The sequence below is a fragment of the Gymnoscopelus braueri genome, assembly GCF_963280865.1.
Source record: "Gymnoscopelus braueri genome assembly, chromosome: 1".
Lineage (NCBI taxonomy): Eukaryota > Metazoa > Chordata > Actinopteri > Myctophiformes > Myctophidae > Gymnoscopelus > Gymnoscopelus braueri.
This window is the reverse complement of record NC_137603.1, coordinates 18,635,202-18,657,787: the sequence shown is the minus strand read 5'-3', so window position 1 is coordinate 18,657,787 and position 22,586 is coordinate 18,635,202. Positions and strand designations below refer to the sequence as shown.

The 22,586-nt window shown below is 43.5% G+C and overlaps 1 protein-coding gene across 1 annotated transcript in view; it reads left to right on the top strand.

The window, feature by feature from the left end:
* The window catches only part of LOC308082649 (protein kinase C-binding protein NELL1-like), a 302,553-nt gene that overhangs the window by 135,037 nt on the left and 144,930 nt on the right, over positions 1-22,586 (top strand). The window contains exon 12 of the mRNA XM_080424542.1: positions 909-1,037. Within this exon, the coding sequence (XP_080280668.1) occupies positions 909-1,037 (129 nt within the window). The remainder of the gene's footprint in view (positions 1-908; positions 1,038-22,586) is intronic.

The window sequence follows — 22,586 nt, the reverse complement described above, 5'->3', positions numbered from 1 at the left end:
CCCTAGCCTAACCAGTCTTTCCATCTATATATGCACACTTGCACAGTTTTGCACACACCATTCCTGGGTTTGGGGGCTGAGGAGAGAAGGTATGTGAGAGACACAGAGAGAGGGGGTGAGGGAGGCGGAGAGAATACTGCAGATGCAGCTCTTTCTGTTTCTCAGTAATGGCTCCCTGAGCCTCTTGCCTCTCAGGGCTTTTATGTATGGCAGTCTTTACAGCACATGATGGGCGGGATGATCTTCTCAGACACAGTACAGACAGCAGGAGGGGCTGGTCTGTCTTTCACTGTCACTGTATCTAACGTCCCTTGCTGTCCGTCTGCCTTTCATTGTCTAACTCGGTCTCTAACTTTCTTTCTCTTTCAGTTTGTCTCATTTCCTTTTGCTCTCGTGATGTGTCTTTCCGTTTGTCTCTCACTTGATGCCTCTCTCTCTCTCTCTCTCTCTCTCTCTCTCTCTCTCTCTCTCTCTCTCTCTCTCTCTCTTTTCAAACTTTGTGTGCATCTCACTTTAGCTGCCCATATTTCAATGCACCCTATATTTATATATAGGTTGAATATATTTGTATTTTACTTATGCTGTCTGTCTGTTTGTCTGTCTCCCTGTCTGTTGTCTGTGTGATGGATTGTGTCCACTGTTATCTATTGGCATTTCTGTTTCACGCGTGCAAGCACACATTGTCTGGGAGTTTAAGGCTTTTACACTCTTCACATTTACTGCAACCATAAACTTTCCTATACTGCTTTCTTCCAGTGCAGTGGCACGGGGAGTCCACTGTTTGTTTTCTTTGCTTGTGTACGTCTCTGTTTATGTGTGTATATTACTCTTCAGTGGCTTGAATCAGCCACATTTAAGGCTGTAGTAAACCCAGTGCGGAGACCCATTGTTTTGTCCTTCTGTTTCAGGCTATGACTTCTGTGCAGAGGGACTCATTTGTGGGGAAAACTCTGCGTGCAAAAACCGGAATACCAAAGCAGAGTGTGAATGCAAGGGTGGCTACGCCTCCATCCACGGGGATTCCACTTACTGTGAAGGTAGGGAGCGAGTTCCTTCCAACTCAGGCTGAACTGGCACTCATTGGTTTGACTCATAATACTGACTGCTCCATCTGTTTTGAAAACCATGCAACTAGCAATGTGTGAAAGCTTCTTTTGTCGCTTTTAGGAGGAAAGAACCTTTTTTAGGCCCCCAGGCACGGAGCGAGACTTGAATATTCAGTGACTCATGATTATTTTGTATGAGCATTACAATAAAGCAGGATTATTCTTTTAAGGCTAGGTATGAGTATATGGTTTGGTTCTGAGGTTCTGTAGACATCAGCAGACTTGAGTTTGCTAGATGTTATCATGGCGACTTACATGAAAGGGGTGAGTTGTGAGTTAGCCAATGGCCTTGTTTGATTAAGCTATGGATTGGGCTCAGGATTTCATTGTTGGCGTCCTCAGTCCACCGAACACGCCACAGCATTTCACAATTGTCTTGTTTGCCTCTGTTTGGTCTTACATGGTAAAGATTTTCCACTCCGTATCATTGACACATTAATGAGATGGATAGAATTGGTGAACCGTGGCTACGTGTTGCTCTGGCAATTTGGGGTTGGTCCCTACAGGCAGCTCAAACCTTGATGCTAAACACATTAGCGTAACATCCAATATGAGTATATGGGAGGATGGGACATGACTTTGTTTGCAACTCTGCAAATGAATTGGCTTAAGCCTGATTTATACTTAGTTGTAGAATTATACACACTGAGGTCGTGGGTTGCTGATATGCATAGTAGATGTTCTCTTCAGAAAATACATTTCAGCATGAACACAAAAATTGCTGCTGTGCTGGCTGTGGGTTAGCCTGGCTCCACCCCCTGAATCCTTTGCCTAGCATTCAGGGTCTGGTGACGCTTTCGAAGGCGGGTGTTGCTCGGTTGAAAATCTGACCGACGAATCGGGATCGGGACAATCCAGTATGAACCAATCGCGTTGGCTCATAGTGGAGTCCCACTTTGGCCACGCCCCCATCTCAGAACTCCGCTGCATTGAGAGGGCTTTCAGACTGAATAATGGAGTGAAACGAAATGAAAATTCAGGCTGAGTGTCAGGCTAGCTGTGGGTGGGAGGGAGCCATCATCAAATGTGACCACGTTCCCGTGTAATTGTATCAGAGAGTAATGGTTAAAGAGGAGCAGTGTTGTGCAAGTTCACACTTGACAAAATAAAAGCTAGCTCAGAGTTCCATTCACACAGATTACAATGTTGTTCACATTCAGTTTACAGTTTTGAACTGTGAACTCAGTTCACGGTCACAAAAAACGGACTAGTTGACTTTTAAAATATGCTGCTTCGAGCTATTGTTTTCCATTAGAATCTCCTCTTAACCCATCCACCCACTGCCCACACTTCCCAAACTAAACGAATAACTGTATACTATACTAGAATCACAGACAGAGATTACTTTTAAAAGCCAAGAAAATTGCCATTTAAACAGTGAAGTTATACTGTTGAGGCAATGGAAATTTTATTTAGCCTGAACCAAATTATGCAGTAGTTCAAAAACATAAAATAGATTCATATGCTTCCAAGCGAGTTGGTATAGTTTCCACCATTGGTTTCATTACAGCCGCTAGCTGAAACATCTGATATAATATGATTTCAGTTCTGCAGAGCACACAATTTAGTGAAATAACATAATGGGGAAAAATGAATGAATATACAGATTTTGAGATGCAATCTGGCTAGTGTCTTTATTCAACTTAAAACAGTCTTGCGGGAGTTACAAATGCTCATGTTCATTGGTTGAACAGGGAGAGGTTCAGTTCACTGTTCACCAAAAACATGAGCACATTCAATGAATACACCCTTTTAGCGCATTCACGCAGAACACTGAAGACGAGGTTATTTACTTGTTGAAAGTGGCAGATTGAGTTCTAGATTAAGATAAATTACTTTACGAACCAGGGGATGAACGAGTGACGTCAGGACATCTGTACTCTATTGGATTGAGCCCCAGCTACTTTGACTGATTATAAAATATGCTTCGATATGCGGGGCCTTTTTGGTTCTGTCTCTGACATTCAGGGTCAGGTTCTGGAACAGTGGTATAGGCTATCAGTCGGCCCCATTTTCTAGAGGGCCCCTGACCTTTGGGCCCCTGTGCCTGGGCCGGACAGGCCCGTTGAGCGATCCAGCTCTGACTAGCGGCAGGTCGCCATAGTGCTACAGTATGAGAATGCACAGCAAGTGATACATTTCACACAGCCCAACAGAGATGGAGGGATACGACTGTTTTGTTTGCGCAGATTTATTCTGTCTACTTCTATTTTCTCTTCTGGTTCAAGTCAATTGATCAACAGTGTGGATTTGTTTTCCCTGCTTGGGACATGTGGCTCACTGCAAGGCACAGACCTAGACACTCAACAGTAGTGAAGTAAAATAAATAAAATTAAGATTTGAATTTATTTGAAACAATGGAATGAACTTTCGCTGTCTTTTGCTCTCTCTCTCTCTCTCTCTCTCTCTCTCTCTCTCTCTCTCTCTCTCTCTCTCTCTCTCTTTCTCCATTTTTGTGTCGCTGGACCCTTTCCACATCTTTCTCTCTCAACGTCTACTTCTCCCACTCTGTTCAAAATTGCCTGTTTTACAAGAACAAGTCTAGCACATGTACATCCCTTCCAGGCACAGCTAATATAATGAGTAATACAACTATTATTTTTGCCGGAGTAATTGCTTATGAAAACAAAGAATGCCTCTGGGGCGGGTGTTTGCTTCCAATTTCTCTATAATTTGGATGAGACATGAGAGTAAAGCATGTCAGTTTTGACATGGATTACGGGCTATTCCCACTTTGCATTTGTGTGGTTCAGTTGTCTTCTATTTATGACAGCGTTTGCATGCTCAGCACAAACAAGGGAGGCGTATAGGAATCAGACTTTTGATTTCATCTTTAGATTGACGTAAACAAATTGCAAGATAACACACTGTATTCATTGGATAATGTTTAAGATACGATAGGCCTGGGGATTAGCTTAAGGCTTATAGTTTTGTTGTAATATATTGTGTGTATGATGCAACGTTCGTGGCAACGGCCTGTTTTTGCTGTCTCTACAGAAGATTTAAGTGGAGAATTTGTTAATATTAATCTGCCCTAGCACTGGTGGAAAAGTGCTTAGATATGCAGAAGTCTTACACTTTTTGAATGACACACACACACACACACACACACGCACACGCACACGCACAGTCCTCAGTCAGTGTATGTCTATGTGATCGTTCCCCCACCAACCTGCCCACGGAAGGCCTGTATGTCTATTTACTCCATTAAAGGCAGGTTAGTGAATATGTTTTGACATCCCTGTAGGTGTGTTGCATGAGATAAGCTCAGCTGGAAGCCTTTTTTCCCTTCCAGCGTCTGCTTTGCTAGCTGATGAGAAACTGGCTCCTCCTCCTCCCTCTCTGTAGGTTGTGAGACACTTCCTTAATCCTGGCAGGGACCTGGGGAAGAAGGCAGTAGCTGCCTATTGATTGGTCATGTCAACACTCAGCAATTCAAAGGCTTCTGACGGGGCTTACTGCCGGCCTGCTGGCTAAGCCCTGGCCAGCAGCCCAGGACGTGCGAATCATCAAGATAGACAAGACGTCAGCGCGCAGGGTTGCCAGATCTGCTTATTATGATTTTATTTGAAAATAGCCGATCTACAAGCTCACAACGCGTCGCATGTAGATCTGCTATTTTCAAATCGCCGATGTATATGTTAAAGTGCTCATGTGGCCCGTAGTCGCTTCTTTTGGGCTGGTTTTCCTAGACCTGGTTGCTTGTTTCTCTCACAGAATCTGGCAACACCAGTCAGCGGTGCCCTCAAATGACTGTTATGTACCGATAAGACAGGAAGGGGGCATCAAACCTGCTTTTTTTTACATCGTGGTCTTCCTTATAGCTACCGGTAGATTGTCTATTTCCATTCTCAGTACCTCTCTGCTTCATATTCATGCGGTGAGAACCCAGTGGGTAATAGGAGAACTTGTATATATACCCAGAGCTACTCCCCGAGGCGCTTGCTTTAGGGCTGAGCGGTCCTCCACCTTCAGACCGGCATGCAGTATTAGCTGGCCTAGAAATTGAATTTCACCAGTATTGTCCTCTTGCGCATTGTTTCCCTCTCAGACAGATTCCCAATAAAGTCTACATGAGTTTAGATTAGGTTATCCAATGGAGGGCTGTGTGTGGTGCAGCTGTACCCATCATTGGAAGAGGGCCACGATGAATGCAGGGTGATAATTTGTTCATCACGTACACATAACCTTATTTATTCATAGAATAGATGTGTATTTGATCAACAGTTTAATTGAATGAAGAGATTAACATCGCTATCGTCAACAACAACGAACTGCCCCGGCAAATGAAATGGGAGTCGTGATGAGATTCCCCGACGGTATGGGGGAGGGAGTTGGCTGAGAACATGCATGGCAGACACTGCTGGCAGGTGTTGCCCTTGTTGGTACGCAGTGACTCTGTGAAGGTCGCTGTTTTTCCACTCTGTGTTTTGGTACCTTTTCACTTGGATAAACTCCAGTGCGTCCTCACCTGTGAATTGTACCACACCATCCACAGCAACCGTGTTTGGTGGCTGAGTTTCATCCACGGTTCACAGGCTTGAGTCAGGGCAAATAAAGGCTTATTATGTGATGAAGAAATGAAGACATTCAAACACCTTGTGCTGCCCTTCTGACTTTCTTTCTGCTCACCAGTGAACCTCACCATGTGCTGTTGCTCATTTCAGCTCTGCGTCAATGTATTTTTTTGTTCTCATGTTTGTGCTAATAATAGGCTTATCACAGGCTTATTATCCTAATCAACTTGTTATCTTCTCAGTGGCGTTCACAGATTCCCTGGGCTCTTAAGGAACTACAGTAACCTCTCCTGGCTCCACAGGACACACACACACACACACACACACACACACACACACACACGTGTGTGTGTGTGTACATTGTTAGCACCGTTGCTGTTTTTTATATTGTTGACAGCTTGTTTACGCTGGCCCTTGAAAATGTCTTGTAAAAGCACAGTGTGCAGAAACGAGAAAGAAAAATTGGCAAATAAAGCAAGTGCCACTGTTTTGTCATGTTAACCTGCTGTTGTCGAAAAGAGGTTGCATCACCCGCTAAGCAAACAACATAATTCCCCTGCTTGTCAGTGCAATGCAGCAATGCAGCAGGCGCCCCGACTCCCATATGTCTCCTGGATACACAGGAGGCCCCTACAGTGGTGTTGATTCTCAGCACGAGACTAATGTAGAACAACATCTCTTTATAGTGCCAATGTTCCCCGTAGCGCATGTGTTTTAAGCTAAAATGGCCCATTTTTTTCCCTGATGGACACCAAACGGTCTCCTGCTTAGCGTGAAGCCTGTGTGCCTTTATGACCTCTCGAGTAACTCCTTTTGCCAGTTCCCCTCTGCGAGCATCATGCTTTAGCCCCTGTCTGCATTGCCTTGACTTATTGGAAATATCAATGAATCAAAAAGTTAATCTGGAGCACTTACCCCTGGCTGAGTATGTTATTTATGCAGGGTTTCAATTTATTTTTGGAACTGCGCGACCGTTATTGCTATGCAAAGCCGTGGTGCTGTCATGCGGCCCCATGAGTCACCGTACCCACAGTGGTTCCTGAGTTCCAGCTCTCATTCTGTGACTTCTCGGTGGCCCCTTGGATACAATACTGCTTCATTGCTCACTCTCTCCTCATTCACTAACAGAAAGGGTGAATAGAAAATGGTTAACTTCATTGTCAGCCATCCGTGTATAAAAGGGCCTCTCAAATTGTCTTGTGTGAAGGACCACCACATACAGTATGGACACTATTAGGACATGGACAAACAATAGAATATCATTGCTTGCACCTAATTTCTGTTGCTACTAGATACTGTATGATGGAGTTAGAAAAATAAAAATACTGTTAGAAAAATACTGTTAGAAATGCATACATTCACTGTCTATTGTAGTTGGAAAGACAAATGCTCTCTTTCACTTCACCCACTTCCATTTGCTCCCGGATCCTGCTTCGGGCACCAACTGGTACATATTGTAGCAGCACATGGCAATCAGCAATACACACAATGCCATTTTAAGCAAAAATGCCAAACTAATTCTAAATTAAACATTATGCATACAATCTAGCACATTTCCTTTCTACCCCACCCTTTTCTCAAACAGTATAGGAGGCTGCATCTTTCTGCAGTTTACATCCGGCAGATTCTTATTTATTTATTTTTCCTTTCCCATCAAGAGTGGCCCGCTGTTTATTTCTCTGCCGTGGGTAATAAGATTAGGGCCCGCTGTGAGGCGGACACATCAAACCTAACGGAGGCTATTTCTGTTTGTTCAGCCTGCTATCATTTAGCCCCGGAGCACCAGGGCTCCCAGGCCTGGGGATTGACTCTCTGATGTGTCCCCAGGCTAACAGGCTCCGGGGAGATACTTTATGAAGTCCCTGATCTTCAGTCGCTCTCCGCTGACACCCTGGCAGATTTATTTTAGCCGTCTTCCCCCATCTCTCTCTGACTGTCTCTGTCTGTCTCTTTCTCTGTGCGTTTGTGTCTGTACCATCAGGCTCTCTCTCTCTCCCCCCCATCTCTTTCTCTCCGACTCTCTCTCTCTCTCTCACTGATTCTCTCCGTCTTTCATGCTGGCTTGTTTTATGGCTAGCTTCCCTTCTTTTCTCTGTTAGAGTCTAAAGGACGTGCCATGGCTTTGACACTAAAGATGGCTTCGTTTTTTCTTTTTGGCTGGACCTAAACAGTGGGACCATTCCTTCAAACTAAAATGTGTGTGTGTAACTGACTGACTGACTGACTGCTGATGTTAGCTGGTAGGCCTAACAATGAATTCTAACATCCAGGCTATGGGATGTAGTCTATCCTAATGCATTTGGTTTGCCGTCTTGGACTGTCAGCAGTGTTGTGGTGTAGTTTTAGCCACTCTGGAACAAGCTCCTTGACCTGTGTGTGAAATACTACTCAATGGATCAGGTGCAGCATGCAACCTATCTTAATAACATACCCAATCATTTGTTAATCACAGTATACATTTATGACGATTACGTTGATAGACACTTAATATACATCTTTCATCCATGGCTATTTATTGAGACAATGTCTATAAAGCAAAGTTCAGCCAATGGTATTGTTTACCCAATCTTACTATTGGTAATTAATTTCCAACTACTACATGTATTAAGACTATACTGTTAAAAAAACTCTTTGTATTTTTCATACGGTTGCATGTTGCATCTGATCCAGTTTTCATGCCAGACACTGGCAGTGACTGTATACACCAGAAAAATATAAAACCAATATGTAGGCTATGTGGCAAAGCACATGTATGTGCATGTACAGCTGATCGTTGTATTTATTTGGCAAGTTGGGGGGGGAGCAATTCAAGACCCTGATGCTAGACAGGAGAGTGTGGAGGGCAGTGATTCAGGAGTCCCGAGTTGATGTTGCTAGTGTAACACCCTGCGCATGGTTCCTTGTCTACCATGATTATGAATTAAGTTGCATTTAAGTGTCGTTCCGTTCATGTATCTGCCTTTTGATACATGACAGCTCATCTACCAATGTAAGACACATCTTCTGAGTCTGTCAATATGCCTGCGCGCGTGCGTACATGCATGCGAGAGACAGAGGTTTTTATTCATACAAATGTGTTGATTGCTTTTATGGCAATATATACTGTATATTGTGCAGTTTCTAGATTGTGGTTGGGCTGGAAATTGTTATTCCAAACTGGCAACACTGCTAATAACTCACCTTTTCTCATTCTCATTTGATGCTGGGACTGGTGCTACAGCGGCCAAGCCGGCCATGGTCAAATTAGTACATATATCCCCGACCCTTGGATTAACTGGCAAGACCAAACCTCAGGGATACGATGAAAATCTGAACATCACTGACTGATGCAGTTACAGGAGCAAACTATGCTAAAGTTAAGTTTCGAGTGTCGCCACTTGCAATACAGTATGTGTCCTCCATTGTTTCGTTCATGGTCCAGCCATACCGTATACTAGGTTTTGGTTGCATGCTGAGTTATTTGCTGTCCTGCATCTGCATCCCTCTGCCCTCCATCTGGAGTCTGTCGGCCCACAGGTTGAGGAAATGGCCTGCCGTGTGTACGTTCTTGTGATTTGGGTCACATTTGCTGTGATTTCCACCGCTGATAATGTGCTCCGTATCTCAGGCACTGCTGACTGGTGAAATGGGGCTTAGGGAGTAATTTGCTAGGGATTCATTCCTATCCCATCTTATCTCTGGCTGTAATTGTGGCTTACGGAGGTACTGTTATTTTGTTCTTGCCAGATGAGCCCAAATTAGTCGCCTGCATGGCCTTTGGCCGGGGACAGACGAAGAGAGGGTTCAGATGCAGGTACACAGTTTAGACAGACACATACTGACAGACACAGACGAGAGAGACATGACAGATCATAGACAAACACATAGGCAGACATACATGTCCCTGGGAGCGTGAGGCAGCAGGGGTGTGTGTCCACTGAGCATAGTGGGAGATAAATTAATCACGAGCAGCGTCTGCCTGCAGAGCTTCCGCAGTGGGGACGAGACTGTGTTTGCGCGTGTACTGTATGAGTGTGTGTGCGCGAGCGCATGCTGCCGTGGTTGTCATGTGGTCTACGATAAGCTCATAAAAAGACACCATGCTAACCTCCCCCGAGTGTGCAACAGCTGCCCCGATACTACCGTTAATCCGCCAACATGACCGACTGCTGTTTACTTGCCTGGTCAAACAACCGTATCAACATCTAAAGAGAGAGAGAGAAAGAGAGGCACTGGCACAGAAAAAACATATTCCTCCAATAAGGGGTTTCAAAGATAAGATAAACATTTATTGTTCCCTTTATTGATCCAGGCTAGGTACAGGTAAAATCAGTAGAGTCAAGAGCCACACCGACGCGTATTCGTCTCATGCTTGAAGCACTTTTCTCGCCCTCGTTTATGTTCTCAGAATGGCCATCAATGGGCGATAATGTGCCTGTGCGCCGAGAAGCATAGTGTGAAACAATGTGAATTATTGATCGGAAGTAATTGGGCTAATCCCCGCCGTCTGTCCTCAGTCGGCCTGCCATGATGAGAGGGCTGCTGCCCGCCTGTCTCCTGTGCTGCTGGGAAGGAGGCTCCCGACTGAATTGGCTCTCACTCAGAGGCATTAAAGGGTAATTGCCTGTGTTTGTACTTCTCGCAAATCAATCAGTCTCTCTGTGAGATCCCTGCCTCCAACCTGTTAAAATTGGAATGTAATGGCAGGGAATGGATGAACGACGTTGTCCTCATCTCCCTGTTTCTGCTCTGTCTCGCTAGCCTATCTTGGAGGAGGGGGGGGGGGGGGGGGGGCTGGAGGGGGGGGGGGGGGCTGGAGGGGGGGGGGGGGGGCTGGAGGCCAGACAGACAAACAGGAAGTCGGGCAGACAAATGAAAGGACAGAGTGTTTGTTCTATCATGACGCGTGGCCAGCTGAACTCGGTCCATTTGTGCTGATACACATCAAGAGGGAGTTTTTTTTCCTCTTTTGTGGACAGAGGGAGAAGACCCGGCCGTCTGTGGCTGAGCTTGGCTCGGCCCCCGCGGCGCCTTTGCTCTTGTGAAGGTCAGCGGAGGATCTCTAATGAATTACAGTCACTTTGCAGAGATTCTGTATCCTGTTGGTGCTTGGAGGGCTGTCCGTTTCCATCTGTGTCACCTCTTGAACTCGCTTTCTGGGCTCCATCCGTCTCTGTCCCCTGTGCCAGCCTAGTCACATGTACTCTACATACAGTAGAGTACATGTGTCTGTCTGCGTGGCTATTTCCAGTATATATCAATATCAGCGTATATATTTGCTTTCAACAAAGTCTTATGTCCGTCAGCTATCATGTACGATGACAATGTCTCAGTCCATTTGGAAGAACGCTAAGTCATATTGGCAATATTTCATAGAAATTATCATGCAGTCTGACTGTAAGATCAAAAGCGGTGTTTCTCAACTCTAAAGTGGGTCGTGAGATATTCTCACAGTCTGAACAACTTGTCTAGGACAATGTTAGGTTATCTATAGAACCCTGGATTGTGACTTCACGGAGACGGGACAACTTGAATTGATAACTTAAACAAGTGATATCTTGACAAATTGGGGCTTGCCGACAGTTGCCCAGAATCCAGCAGAAAATGTCCACAAAGAAATTGCAGCACAGTGCTGTTGACTTCTGTTGGCATTAGTGGGCATGTGGAGCACAAACAACAGCGGTCAATGCTGGGCGACGTTGTTGATTCAGCCATGGCAGAGAATGCTGAGCTGCAGCGGCAATAATTGACTGTGTTTAGGTAACCACTTGAGGTGGAGATTAGAAAGTGAACGTAGTCAGGCCAAACTCGGTTGTAATATATAATCATGTTTATGCTTTATTATAGGCATTTTAGGACTACTCCATATGAGATAATGTTAAGAATCAGAACCTGTTTATTAGCCAAGTATGTTCACATATGAATTATTTCACTTTGCTGAACATGTTTTTAAGTCAAAGTTTCTGTCAGCCAGGACAAAACTATAACCTCCCTCATGTTTGTTTTAATATTCTGAAGTGTGCTATAATGTTGACTGTCCCAATGATTGGACTGTCAATGATTATTACACAGTTGTCAGGAGACTAGATAATTAGACTTCAATTATCGCACTCAGATGCCAGCAAATTACTTTCCTCGCTTCATGGTGCTTATGATGTGACTTAAAATAAAAAAAACAGGTGCAGTCTCTAACTTCGCCTTTGGCAGTTCAGCGGTTTCTGAGATTAGCGCCGCCTCCTGGCCTTCCTGGCCTGGTGGACATAATGACAATATTTATCCAAGCAAAAAGTAAAATTAAAAAACACATTAAGACATACAGTACCGTAATATACACAGTGGCACAGTCACAGAAACACACATACACTTGGTCACAAAAGATATGCCCTCAGCAGAGGGAGGGCATTATTCGTTCCATTTCACAAAGTGACTGATATGAGGAGAAAGTGGTGATTAGTACTGTATATAGGGCTTCGGTAAGTGAACGCACAGCCAATAGTAAGATCGATGCATCGTTTCAATAATGCATGAATGACTCTATTCAAGTTACCTGATGGAAGGTGGCGAAAGCCAACCTAACTTTTTTTTGGTGCTTCTTTTTTCTCCCCTATTTGATCTCAGCCCATGCCTTTGTTGAGGGAGTGATGACTCACATCTTGTGCCAAGACCTACTATTATCATATGGTTGTCTGCTGCGCGGGGATTGATTTGTGATGTCTGAGCCCATGCCAGGTATTTCCCCCAGGGTAGTTAATTTCTGGTGGCCTGCGACGAGCAAGACAGGACAGGGATGGTTTACGAGCCCCGGTTCTGCACGGCGGCGGTACATTCACGCCATATTTAACCGCAGACAATTAAAGCCGTCGCTGACCTTTCATTGTGACTGGCAGTCATTCAAGGCTCCAAAGAGAAGCAGGACATATTGTGACATTGCGGTAAAGCAGGGCGGGATATATCGCCACTGTCGAGAGGACATGATTCAAATGCTACCTTGCACATACACACGTTTTACCCGTGGCATACAAGTGTGTTATGAAATACTCCCACCACCTACAGCCCACAACTGGAGGAGTGTTCATGAGAGTGTTTAAACCTGGTGCATCTGAGACTTTCAATAATATACACTATTGCACTGTAGATAGATGTTATATTGCTCATACACACACACACACACACGCACATCAATAGCCTTGAGAGAGGTCAGTGTATGTTAGTGGATATGATTGTGGAGTCTGTGTTGTGAAGAAGGCTCTAGCAGCTCTCAAGAAGCTCTATATGCTGAACTGATAAGCAGGGTTGAAAGTGGCTTGAAGTTCTTGCCTTGAACTATACCCGAACCTCCATCTCCTCATATATTTTTTCCTCATTCATGCATCCCTGAACATTCTTAATGCCTGGTAGGGTGTAGAAATTACAAGCACACAATATCATGCATAGAAAATTGTGTGTTTAGAGTACCATAGAATAATGTCTTAATGTTGACACTTCAATATCAAAAATATAACTCAACAGTTACTTGTATAACAAAATGAAATCAATGGTACCACAGCTTGCTAATCTTAACGCAAAACATCAATATCAGACTACTTTTGTTTGAAATTAAATTACATGGAAATTACAACTAAACTAGCTCCTCAGAGCACAGGTCTCCGCCAGGTCAGGTACGTTATTGTGGCCTCCTGGTGGCGCTATAATGGGCCGACGTGAAAAGGGTGCCATTTATTCTTAGGTCGTTCACGGCAATCGGACATTGCATTCATGATTTGAGGCATTTTGTTCCAAAAATGTGTTTTGCTAAATTAGACCTGTTGGTAGCCCTATAACAGGCCAATGTGAAAAAGGGTGGCATTTCTTCCTTGGCCTAGTGGGAATATGTTTGTGAAATTTCACGGGAATCGCAAGCTGCGTTCAGGATTTGAGGCATTTTGTTCAAAACGGACCAATCCTGCAAATTTTGGAAGCCAATCTTAGCCAATGAGGATGGAATATGGGAAATCGGACAGATCCGTGTTGATCACATGACTATAGAGATACTATGTACCGATTTGCATGACGTTTGGATTAAATCTGTAGGAGTAATATAAATAAATGGGTTTTGCACAAATCGGCCTCCAGGTGGCGCTATAACAGGCCCATGTGAAAAGGCAGAGGTTCTGAATTGGCATCCAGGGAGTGTGTGTGCACAGTTTTGCAGCGACCGGGCCAACGGTGCCGGAGATTAGCTGTTCACAGACGGACACACACACGAACACACACACGGACACACGGACGGACGGACGGAGGGTAAAACATACTCTCTCGCCATGCCTTTCGGCCTGGCGGAGACAATAACATAAATTAAGAACATAAGGTAAAATGTTTCTTGCAATGTGCACATTAAAATGGAAGATCTTCTGGAGATAACTTTTTCAAAGGAAATAAGAAAATAACATAAATTAACAAAAATAAGTCCAAATGTCTCTTGCAATGTGCACACAGTTATCTTCTGAAGATTTTCCCCATCAAAGCAAATAAAATAAAATAAAAAATAAGCACAAATTCAACACCTTTTTGTGTGTATGGGGTAGAGAGAAGTGATGTGGAAAATGAGAACACTTAGTTTACTGTCATGCTTATATGTTTACCCTTTGGTGCTGTTTTTTGGAAACAAAAATATGTTGAGAATGGAAGCAGAACACTTAAAACATTTCCCTCAGAGGCCTAAAGTAGTTTTGAATGACGACGGGCCATTTATTTTTTAATTGCATTCTTCAACACAAGTTACCTTATTCATTTCCCCTCTCGTTTCTTTTATTTTGTTTTCTTTCCAGAAAAGATGTGTGATTTGAACCAATCCGAACTAACTATCCTGATACTGTGTCAGTCTGTCAGCCAACCAGAAACATGTCTTGAATGTTGGTGGAATTTAATTTGTCGTAGAGTCCGCCTACTCTATCGGGTAATTTGAGCACACACATAGGCACGGACAAATTCAATTCAATTCAATTCAATTTGATTAAAGTGTCAAATCACAACAAGTTGTCTCAAGACACTTTACATGTAGAGAAGAGACCCGACATCCCACCCTGAGCAAGCAATTTTGCGACAGTGGCAACGAAAAACTCCCTCTTAACTGGAAGAAACGTCAGGCAGACCCTAGGCTCTAGGGTGGCGGCCTTCTGCCTCGACCGTGTCGGGGGAAAGAAGAGAGAGAGAGGGAGAGACAGACAGACAGAGGAGAGACAGAAAGAGATACAGTGCAAGTAGTAAAGGCAAAAACAAAGGCCGTTTCCGTATCCGCACTATACCGCTCCGGCCCACTTTCCCCCCTGCTGATAAGTGGATTTCATTGTGTGTGTGTGTGTGTGTGTGTGTGTGTGTGTGTGTGTGTGTGTGTGTGTGTGTGTGTGCGTGTGCGTGCGAACATGAGGTTAAAGGCACACTTGAGCACTGGTAAAGTGGCTCCCCAGTCACTGCTGCTGGTGATCCATTGAAAACTTCAACCACTTTGGAGTGAATTGTCCTTTCTATTCTGAAATCATCTCCCCTCCTTTATAGAGAGACGTTTGCAGCTTCTAAAAGTACCATTATGCGTTACCTATGGCAACAGCATGCCTGGGTTGGTCAGCCATATTTACCTGGACGCACACACACACACACACACACACACACACACACACACACACACACACACACACACACACACACACACACACACACACACACACACACACACAGACTTAAATAAACTGGAATGAGGATACAGGCCTGCACTAGTCTATCTATACAGTACATTTCAGTTATCTCTGTATTTATGTATCTGTCCTTCAAATATCTCAAGAATCCCATTCTTCCAATCTACTTCACACTTGCCGGCTGTATGGCTGAGGATCTAAGGAAGTGCAGTGCCAAGTGTGAAGTCAATTGGATGAGTGGTTCTCCAGAACCATCCGGCTCAGAGTGGGCACGCGTATCTCACAGACAGCTAATCAGATCGACTTCACACTTGGTGGGTGTATTAGCTGAGTCTTGGTGTTCTGTCCACGGAGCCCACTTTGAATGGGCACGCATTCCGAATGGTAGCCACGCCATAAATATCAACTGTACTAGAACAAACAACACATAGCCTCTTCACAATACTGTAGGTCTGCATTATTGCTTTTCGGTTCAACAGATTATTGATAATTACTCCCTATGAGAAACTTTAGGGAGTTTAGATAAGTGTTTGCTTAAGTGTCCCTTTAAGCTTTCCTTTCCTTCCCTGTTTTTTTTCCTTCACATTGTTTACAACAGAATGCATTTGCTGTCAAATGTTCCTGACTGTACAGAGAACATCAGCTTGAAATACACCCAGCCGATGGTTGGTTGATAACGGCAGAAGTTCAGAGTGCTTGTGTGTATTTTTGTAGAAGTAGTCCGTTACAAGTAAAAGTCCGGAATTAAAAATGTACTTGAATAAAAGTTCAAAAGTATTGGTGTCAAAATGTACTTAAAGTACCAAAAGTAAAAGTACTAAAACATTTGAAAATAGCAGATCTACAAGTTCACAACGCGTCGCAGCTTGTAGATCGGCTATTTTCAAATAGCCTTGGTATAAAATAGGGCTAAAGTGGTTCATGTATGTTAAATAATATCATCATTTATATCTGAAAAGTAACTAGTAACTAAAGATTTCAAATAATTGTAGTGGAGTAAAAGTACAATATTTGCCTCTGAGATGTAGTGGAGTAGAGGAAAAGTATTGGATATTGGAAATACTCAAGTAAAGTACAAATACCTCAAAATTGTACTTAACTACAGTACTTAAGTAAATGCACTTAGTTACTTTCCACCGCTGCCCTGGAGTGATGTGTTGCATCACATGGAGATAGCATGTAAGACCTACAATAGTTTTTGTGTGTGTTTGTACGTGAGGGTGAGAGCGTATAACAGTACATAATGTATACAATACAGTATATATACTGTATATCGTTGTTGTCTGGCAGAAACCTTGTATCTCCAATGTTTCAAGTTTGTATGATTTTTCATAAATTAATGGCCTATAAGTAGTGAAAATAGCCAATTTATAAGCTCAAAACACGTCTCAATGTGATGCGTTGTGAGCTTGTAGATCTGCTATTTTCACTCAAATGTTTTAAGAAATGTATTAAAAAAGAACGGTTTTGGACATACTAGGTGTCCACCTGACAACAACGATATGTTCATGCGTGTGTGTGCATGCATGCTTGTATGCTAACTTAGCCGCATTGTACATGTGAGCTTGCTCATGGATGCCAGCCATGGATATGTGCAGCCATTTAGCTCAGAGTTTGACTCAGGAGTCTTTTGATTGATTGAGTTGATTGAGTTGTAAATCGCAGACAGCTGCTCTTTTATGGCGGTTTTTGAAGGAGGGTAGGGAGTCAGCCTTTTTGATGTCACTTGAAAAGGTTGATGACCTGGCGGTTTAGTCTAGTCTATTGATCTTCAAGGCAAGGCCTGACTCGCGTACCACCGGATGCTGCGTTGATCTCACCCGTGACCACTTCTCTCCGTGATGACAGTGATGTGAAAGAGACCCTCACACCTTGACAACATGCCGTGAATTATTGACAGATGCATGAGTGAAGGTGCTGATGGGAATATGTAGGCACGCAGAGACACACATGTACACTCCAACAGTATAGGTCACTCATATGCGGAACTTGCACAGACTTGCACGTCTTTCACACACACACACACACACACACACACACACACACACACACACACACACACACACACACACACACACACACACACACACACACACACACACACACACACACACACACCTGCCATCATCTTGACATCATCACAGCAGACTGTAAATGTGAGTGAAGTGGGATGTTGACATGTGACTGCTGTGACTGAGAAGGCAGTGAGTGGCACGTATGCGTGGAGAGGCACTTTTTGTTTGTTGGTAAATGAGTAGACGTGGAATGCTCTGCTGTTAAATCACATATATTTATAGAAATGTTCTTTTTTTCATCGAAATTTTTAATTTAAGAAAGCTCAGTGAAAGCATCGGCTCACGTTGAGTAGTGAAGAGTCAAAGTCATATTTAACAGCTGAAGCCAAAGCAGGCGGTCAGAAAGACTTTCTAAAGCACTATAAAGACTCAAGAACATCTTTCCATGACAAACGGCCAAAGAGGTATTTTGTTCTATTTTATTTTAAAAATGTCCATTGTTTGATGTTCACGCAGATTTAATTGGCTCATTAATCTGTGCGTTGCCATAGTGTTTGTCTTCATTCGTTTTGTTTTGCTATGCACGGTGTAATTTTTTAATGTAGTTCTCACAGCGTGACTGAGGCATGAATGTATAGGAGAAGGACGTGCATTAATAAGTAATAAACGCCCGCTCCAAGGAACCAACATGTGTTCCAAGGAACCAACTGTTGTCGTGAAGAGAGCTACATTAATATTGCAATGCATATCACGGGCCTTGGATACAGCAATGGTATCATAATATATACTGTATCGAGCAGGTGTTGTCAGTAGCAAACGAACACATCAAAGCTGTCTCATTATATACAGACACACAGTCTACATTCTACACAGTGATCAGAGTCCAAACTAGAAAAAGTGCTCCTCGGAGCACAGGTCTCCGCCAGGTCAGGTAGGTTATTGTGGCCTCCTGGTGGCGCTATAATAAGGCAATGTGAAAATGGTGCCATTTCTTCTTAGGCCTTGCATGGCAATCGGACACTGCATTCATGATTTGAGGCATTTTGTTCCGAAAATGTGTTTAGCTAAATTAGACCTGCTGGTGGCGCTATAACAGGCCAATGTGAAAAGGGTGGCATTTCTTCCTCGGCCTAGTGGAAATGTGTGTGCAAAATTTCACAGAAATCTCACAGAAATCACAGAAATCACAGAAATTTCACAGAAATCGTTAATGATTTGAGGCATTTTGTTCAAACGGACCTATCCAGCAAACTTTGGAAGCCAATGTTGGCCAATTAGGATGGAATATGAAATATCGGACACTTCCATCTTGATCACATGACTATAGAGATACTGTGTACCGATTTGCGTGATTTTTGGACAGAATGTGAAGGAGTAATAGCAAAAAAAATGTTTTCCAAAAGTCAGCCTCCTGGTGGCGCTCTAAAAGGCAGATGTGAAAAATGCATGGCAAAGGTTTTTCCTTTACCTCTAGGGAGAATGCTTGCAAAGTTTCACGCAGATCCATGCAGTTATTGTTAAAAATGCAAATCGGCCTGTTATAGCGCCACCATGAGGCTGATTTGAAAATGTTCAAGTGGCATTTCTTCCTCGGCCTAGTGGGAATGTGCGTGTGCAATTTTATGGAAATGGCAAGCTGCGTTCATGATTTGAGGCAGTTTGTTCAAAACGGACCAATCCTGCAAACTTTGGAAGCCAACCATAGGCAATGAGGATGGAATATGGGAAATCGGACAGATTTGTGTTGATCACATGACTATAGAGATACTGTGTACCGATTTGCATGACGTTTGGATAAAATCTGTAGGAGTAATGTAAAAAAAAACGGTTTTGCACAAATCGGCCTCCTGGTGGCGCTATAACAGGCCCATGTGAAAACATTGGGGCAGAGGTTCTGAATTGGCATCCAGGGAGTGTGTGTGCACAGTTTCGGAGCGACCGGGCCAACGGTGCCAGAGATTAGCTGGTAACACACAGACAGGACACACGGACGGACGGACGGACGGACGGACGGACAGGGGCAAAAACATACTCTCTCGCCATGCCTTTCGGCCTGGCGGAGAAAATAAAGTTAAACAGGAAAGTATTTCTGTTGCTATTTGTCTCTTTATCAGCTACTGTTTCAGATCAAAGTCTTAAAAAAATTATTTAAAAAATGAAACTTACCTGGAGTTTCTGCCATTTTCTCTTAACTTGCTTGCTTGTGTCGATGTTAATATTGTAGATTTTCCGGCGGCCATCAACATTGGATATTTGGGCGTATATATATGGGCGTATTAGAGACACCCAGGGGACACATGCGCAAATCTGTGTTGTTCATCATCATCAACATTTTTTGGATGATATAATACATGGTGTCTGTTGTGTATGACATCATTTCATGCCGGCCGACTGACCCATTAGGCATTTTAATATAGGATAGTCTACATATGATGAATGACAGGATCGCTGCTCTGGAGAAGGCAGTTCAACTGTTACTAGCGCACAAGTCGCATATCAATGTTTTGTCGAATGTCAAGTCCCTACAAGTCCAATCCCAATAACTTCCTGTCAAACAAAAACTTAATGCGTGATTACATCAGAATGTCCTTGAATAATCATGAGTCATAATTTCATTCACCTGTGTAATTCTCATAGCTTTGTGTTCCACCACACACAGATGATTCTCATAGCGTTGCTACTCTGTTCTGAATTTAATTCAGGATGATGACCGGGCGCTGCATTACAAACATTCTCGTTTTAAATCTGAGTCACTTTTTGATTTGAGCTAAAAAGCGTTATTTTACACTTTGGCTATTAACAAATATCAGATATACAAGCTCAAATATGTATTTGAAAACATTTGAGGTGAGGAATGGGCAATGCAGTAGCATAAACGTGCTTCAGCGCTGCTTCTCTCTCTCTCTGACTCGCTGTGCGCAAAACACAAGGCAGTAGCTGCATTTAGATCCCATCAATCCCATAACCAAAGGGAAGGTCAGCTGAGACTGTGATTGGCTGAGACACAAACAGCCTCCATTTCACCAGAAAACTTATAAAGGTCTCAAAAAAGCCACTGCAGCTGGACTTTAATCGTTTCAACGTCCCTTCCCGTCCCATCCCTAGATGGCACAATTAAGGTTATTAACTTCCTTATTCATTATGTTTGATTTTTTTATTTAACACATTAACCGCCAAGAACGTAGTCCTACGGTCCGTTAAATCCAACTGTTAAGCGCCGAGACCGTAGCCCTACGGGCTGCGGTCTTTTCGCGCATGCGCGGTCCGGGTGCACTTTCGGATTTTTTTTTATCCACTTCCGTTTCCGGTTTGATGACCGGAAATAGAATTATTTGGGATCCGGTTTTGACGATCACGCCCGCTCCCATTCTACAGACGAAACTGAAACTCAATTCTCTTCCTGTAGTTTTTTCTCCTCGCATTTCACTGTTTAACGTAATCCGCTCTAACTACAACATGGATACCCCGTTTGACACGCGATCTTCACTGGGAGATACAGGGAGATCTCGCGGATGTAAACAGACCGTGTAGAGCTCAATCTTAAGGATTTTAACAAGATCTATGGCGACATGAAAAAAACAAAAAAACAACAAAAACACCTTGGCACTGGTGAGTACATTATGAGATTAACCTCTGGTGGTCGATGTGTTAATGGGTCAAACAGCAGAGAGAGGTATCCTCTTGCTTTGAAACGGTATACTTCATTAAGAATAGTAATCGTGTGTAATGATGTGTTAAGTCGGGAGCAGCAGGGAGTTGACACACGGTACTATTACCATAATGACCGGCCGCGTAATATTGTTAGGGCATATGATGTCCATCTGATAGGCCGAGCTAGGGGTCACTGATCAGGTTGGCACCATGAATAATGTGGCGGGAGCTCAGAGTGTCCCCATACTGCTATTTCAAAATGGTATATGACCTGCTCCAAAAGTAGACTTCACATTGGGGCACAACCTTTTCCCCAGTCTATTTTGTATTTAAAGGGACTACACCATGCATTTAAAACATTGTTTTAATTTAATATTTAATATTTAATATCATATTGTTTATATCCCTCAAACGTTTTTCAAAAGGTTTGAGCCTAAATCAAGCCTCAGATATACTCATTCCAACTAACTTCTCTCTGGCTTATAAAGCACTTTCACCTGCAATACCACATTGTCCTTATTTGGCACGTGGCGCTATTGAGCTAGTTAGTATGCATGTTATCTCCTGGTTCTGTGTGGAAAAAGTAAAAAAAATATGCTTTGTAGGTGCTTTGTAGGTATCGCATGTGACGTCACAGGTGGGGGCAAATCAGTTGGCCTGTTTTGAGACCAATATACATAAAACCCCAGATATGCTTTGAAAGCCTGAGTGGTCAAACTTGGGTATTTTTGGGGATAGAACAGAGGTAGGGGAGACCAAAAACACACACGAAAGAAGGAAAAGTAAAAATTCATGGTGTAGCTCCTTTAAGTGGAACGATTGTTAGATTGGTAGAATGATCACACCAGAGCTGGTTTTTGAAACACACACACGCGCGCGCGCGCGCGCACACACACACACACACACACACACACACACACACACACACACACACACACACACACACACACACACACACACACACACACACACACACACACACACACACACACACACACACACACACACACACACACACACACACACACACATATATGCGTGCGCTAATTGAACAAGACCAACAAGAGTTGAGATTGATGTCACACAGGTAGTTATGTAGTGACTGGTTCCGTGTCCATGCCACATGCATACTAACTGGCTGAGCCTGCAGAACGCTGTCACATTGAAATGCATGATGCCACACAACTGTAATACTGCCATTCTTTGTGTCAAAATTAACCGTGTGTGTGTGTGTGTGTGTGTGTGTGTGTGTGTGTGTGTGTGTGTGTGTGTGTGTGTGTGTGTGTGTGTGTGTGTGTGTGTGTGTGTGTGTGTGTGTGTGTGTGTGTGTGTGTGTGTGTGTGTGTGTGTGTGTGTGTGTGTGTTGAAACGCTACCGAAAAGTATTGAAGAAGATTGAGTAAGCAGTGTAATATCAACACTTGGCAGGGATCTAATTTGTCTGCAGACATTAGGTTCTGACACAGACAAACCCCTGCTACACATTGCTGCAGTGCAGATGATTCATTTCCAATGAAATGAAAACCCACTTTGCTTTGCTGAAACCTGTGCTTTATGGAGTAATATATGAGCTGTGCTGTAGTGCCTGCAAACCATTGTGCACCCAATTTAATGTTCAGAGGAACGCCAAATAAACGTGTGCACTGGT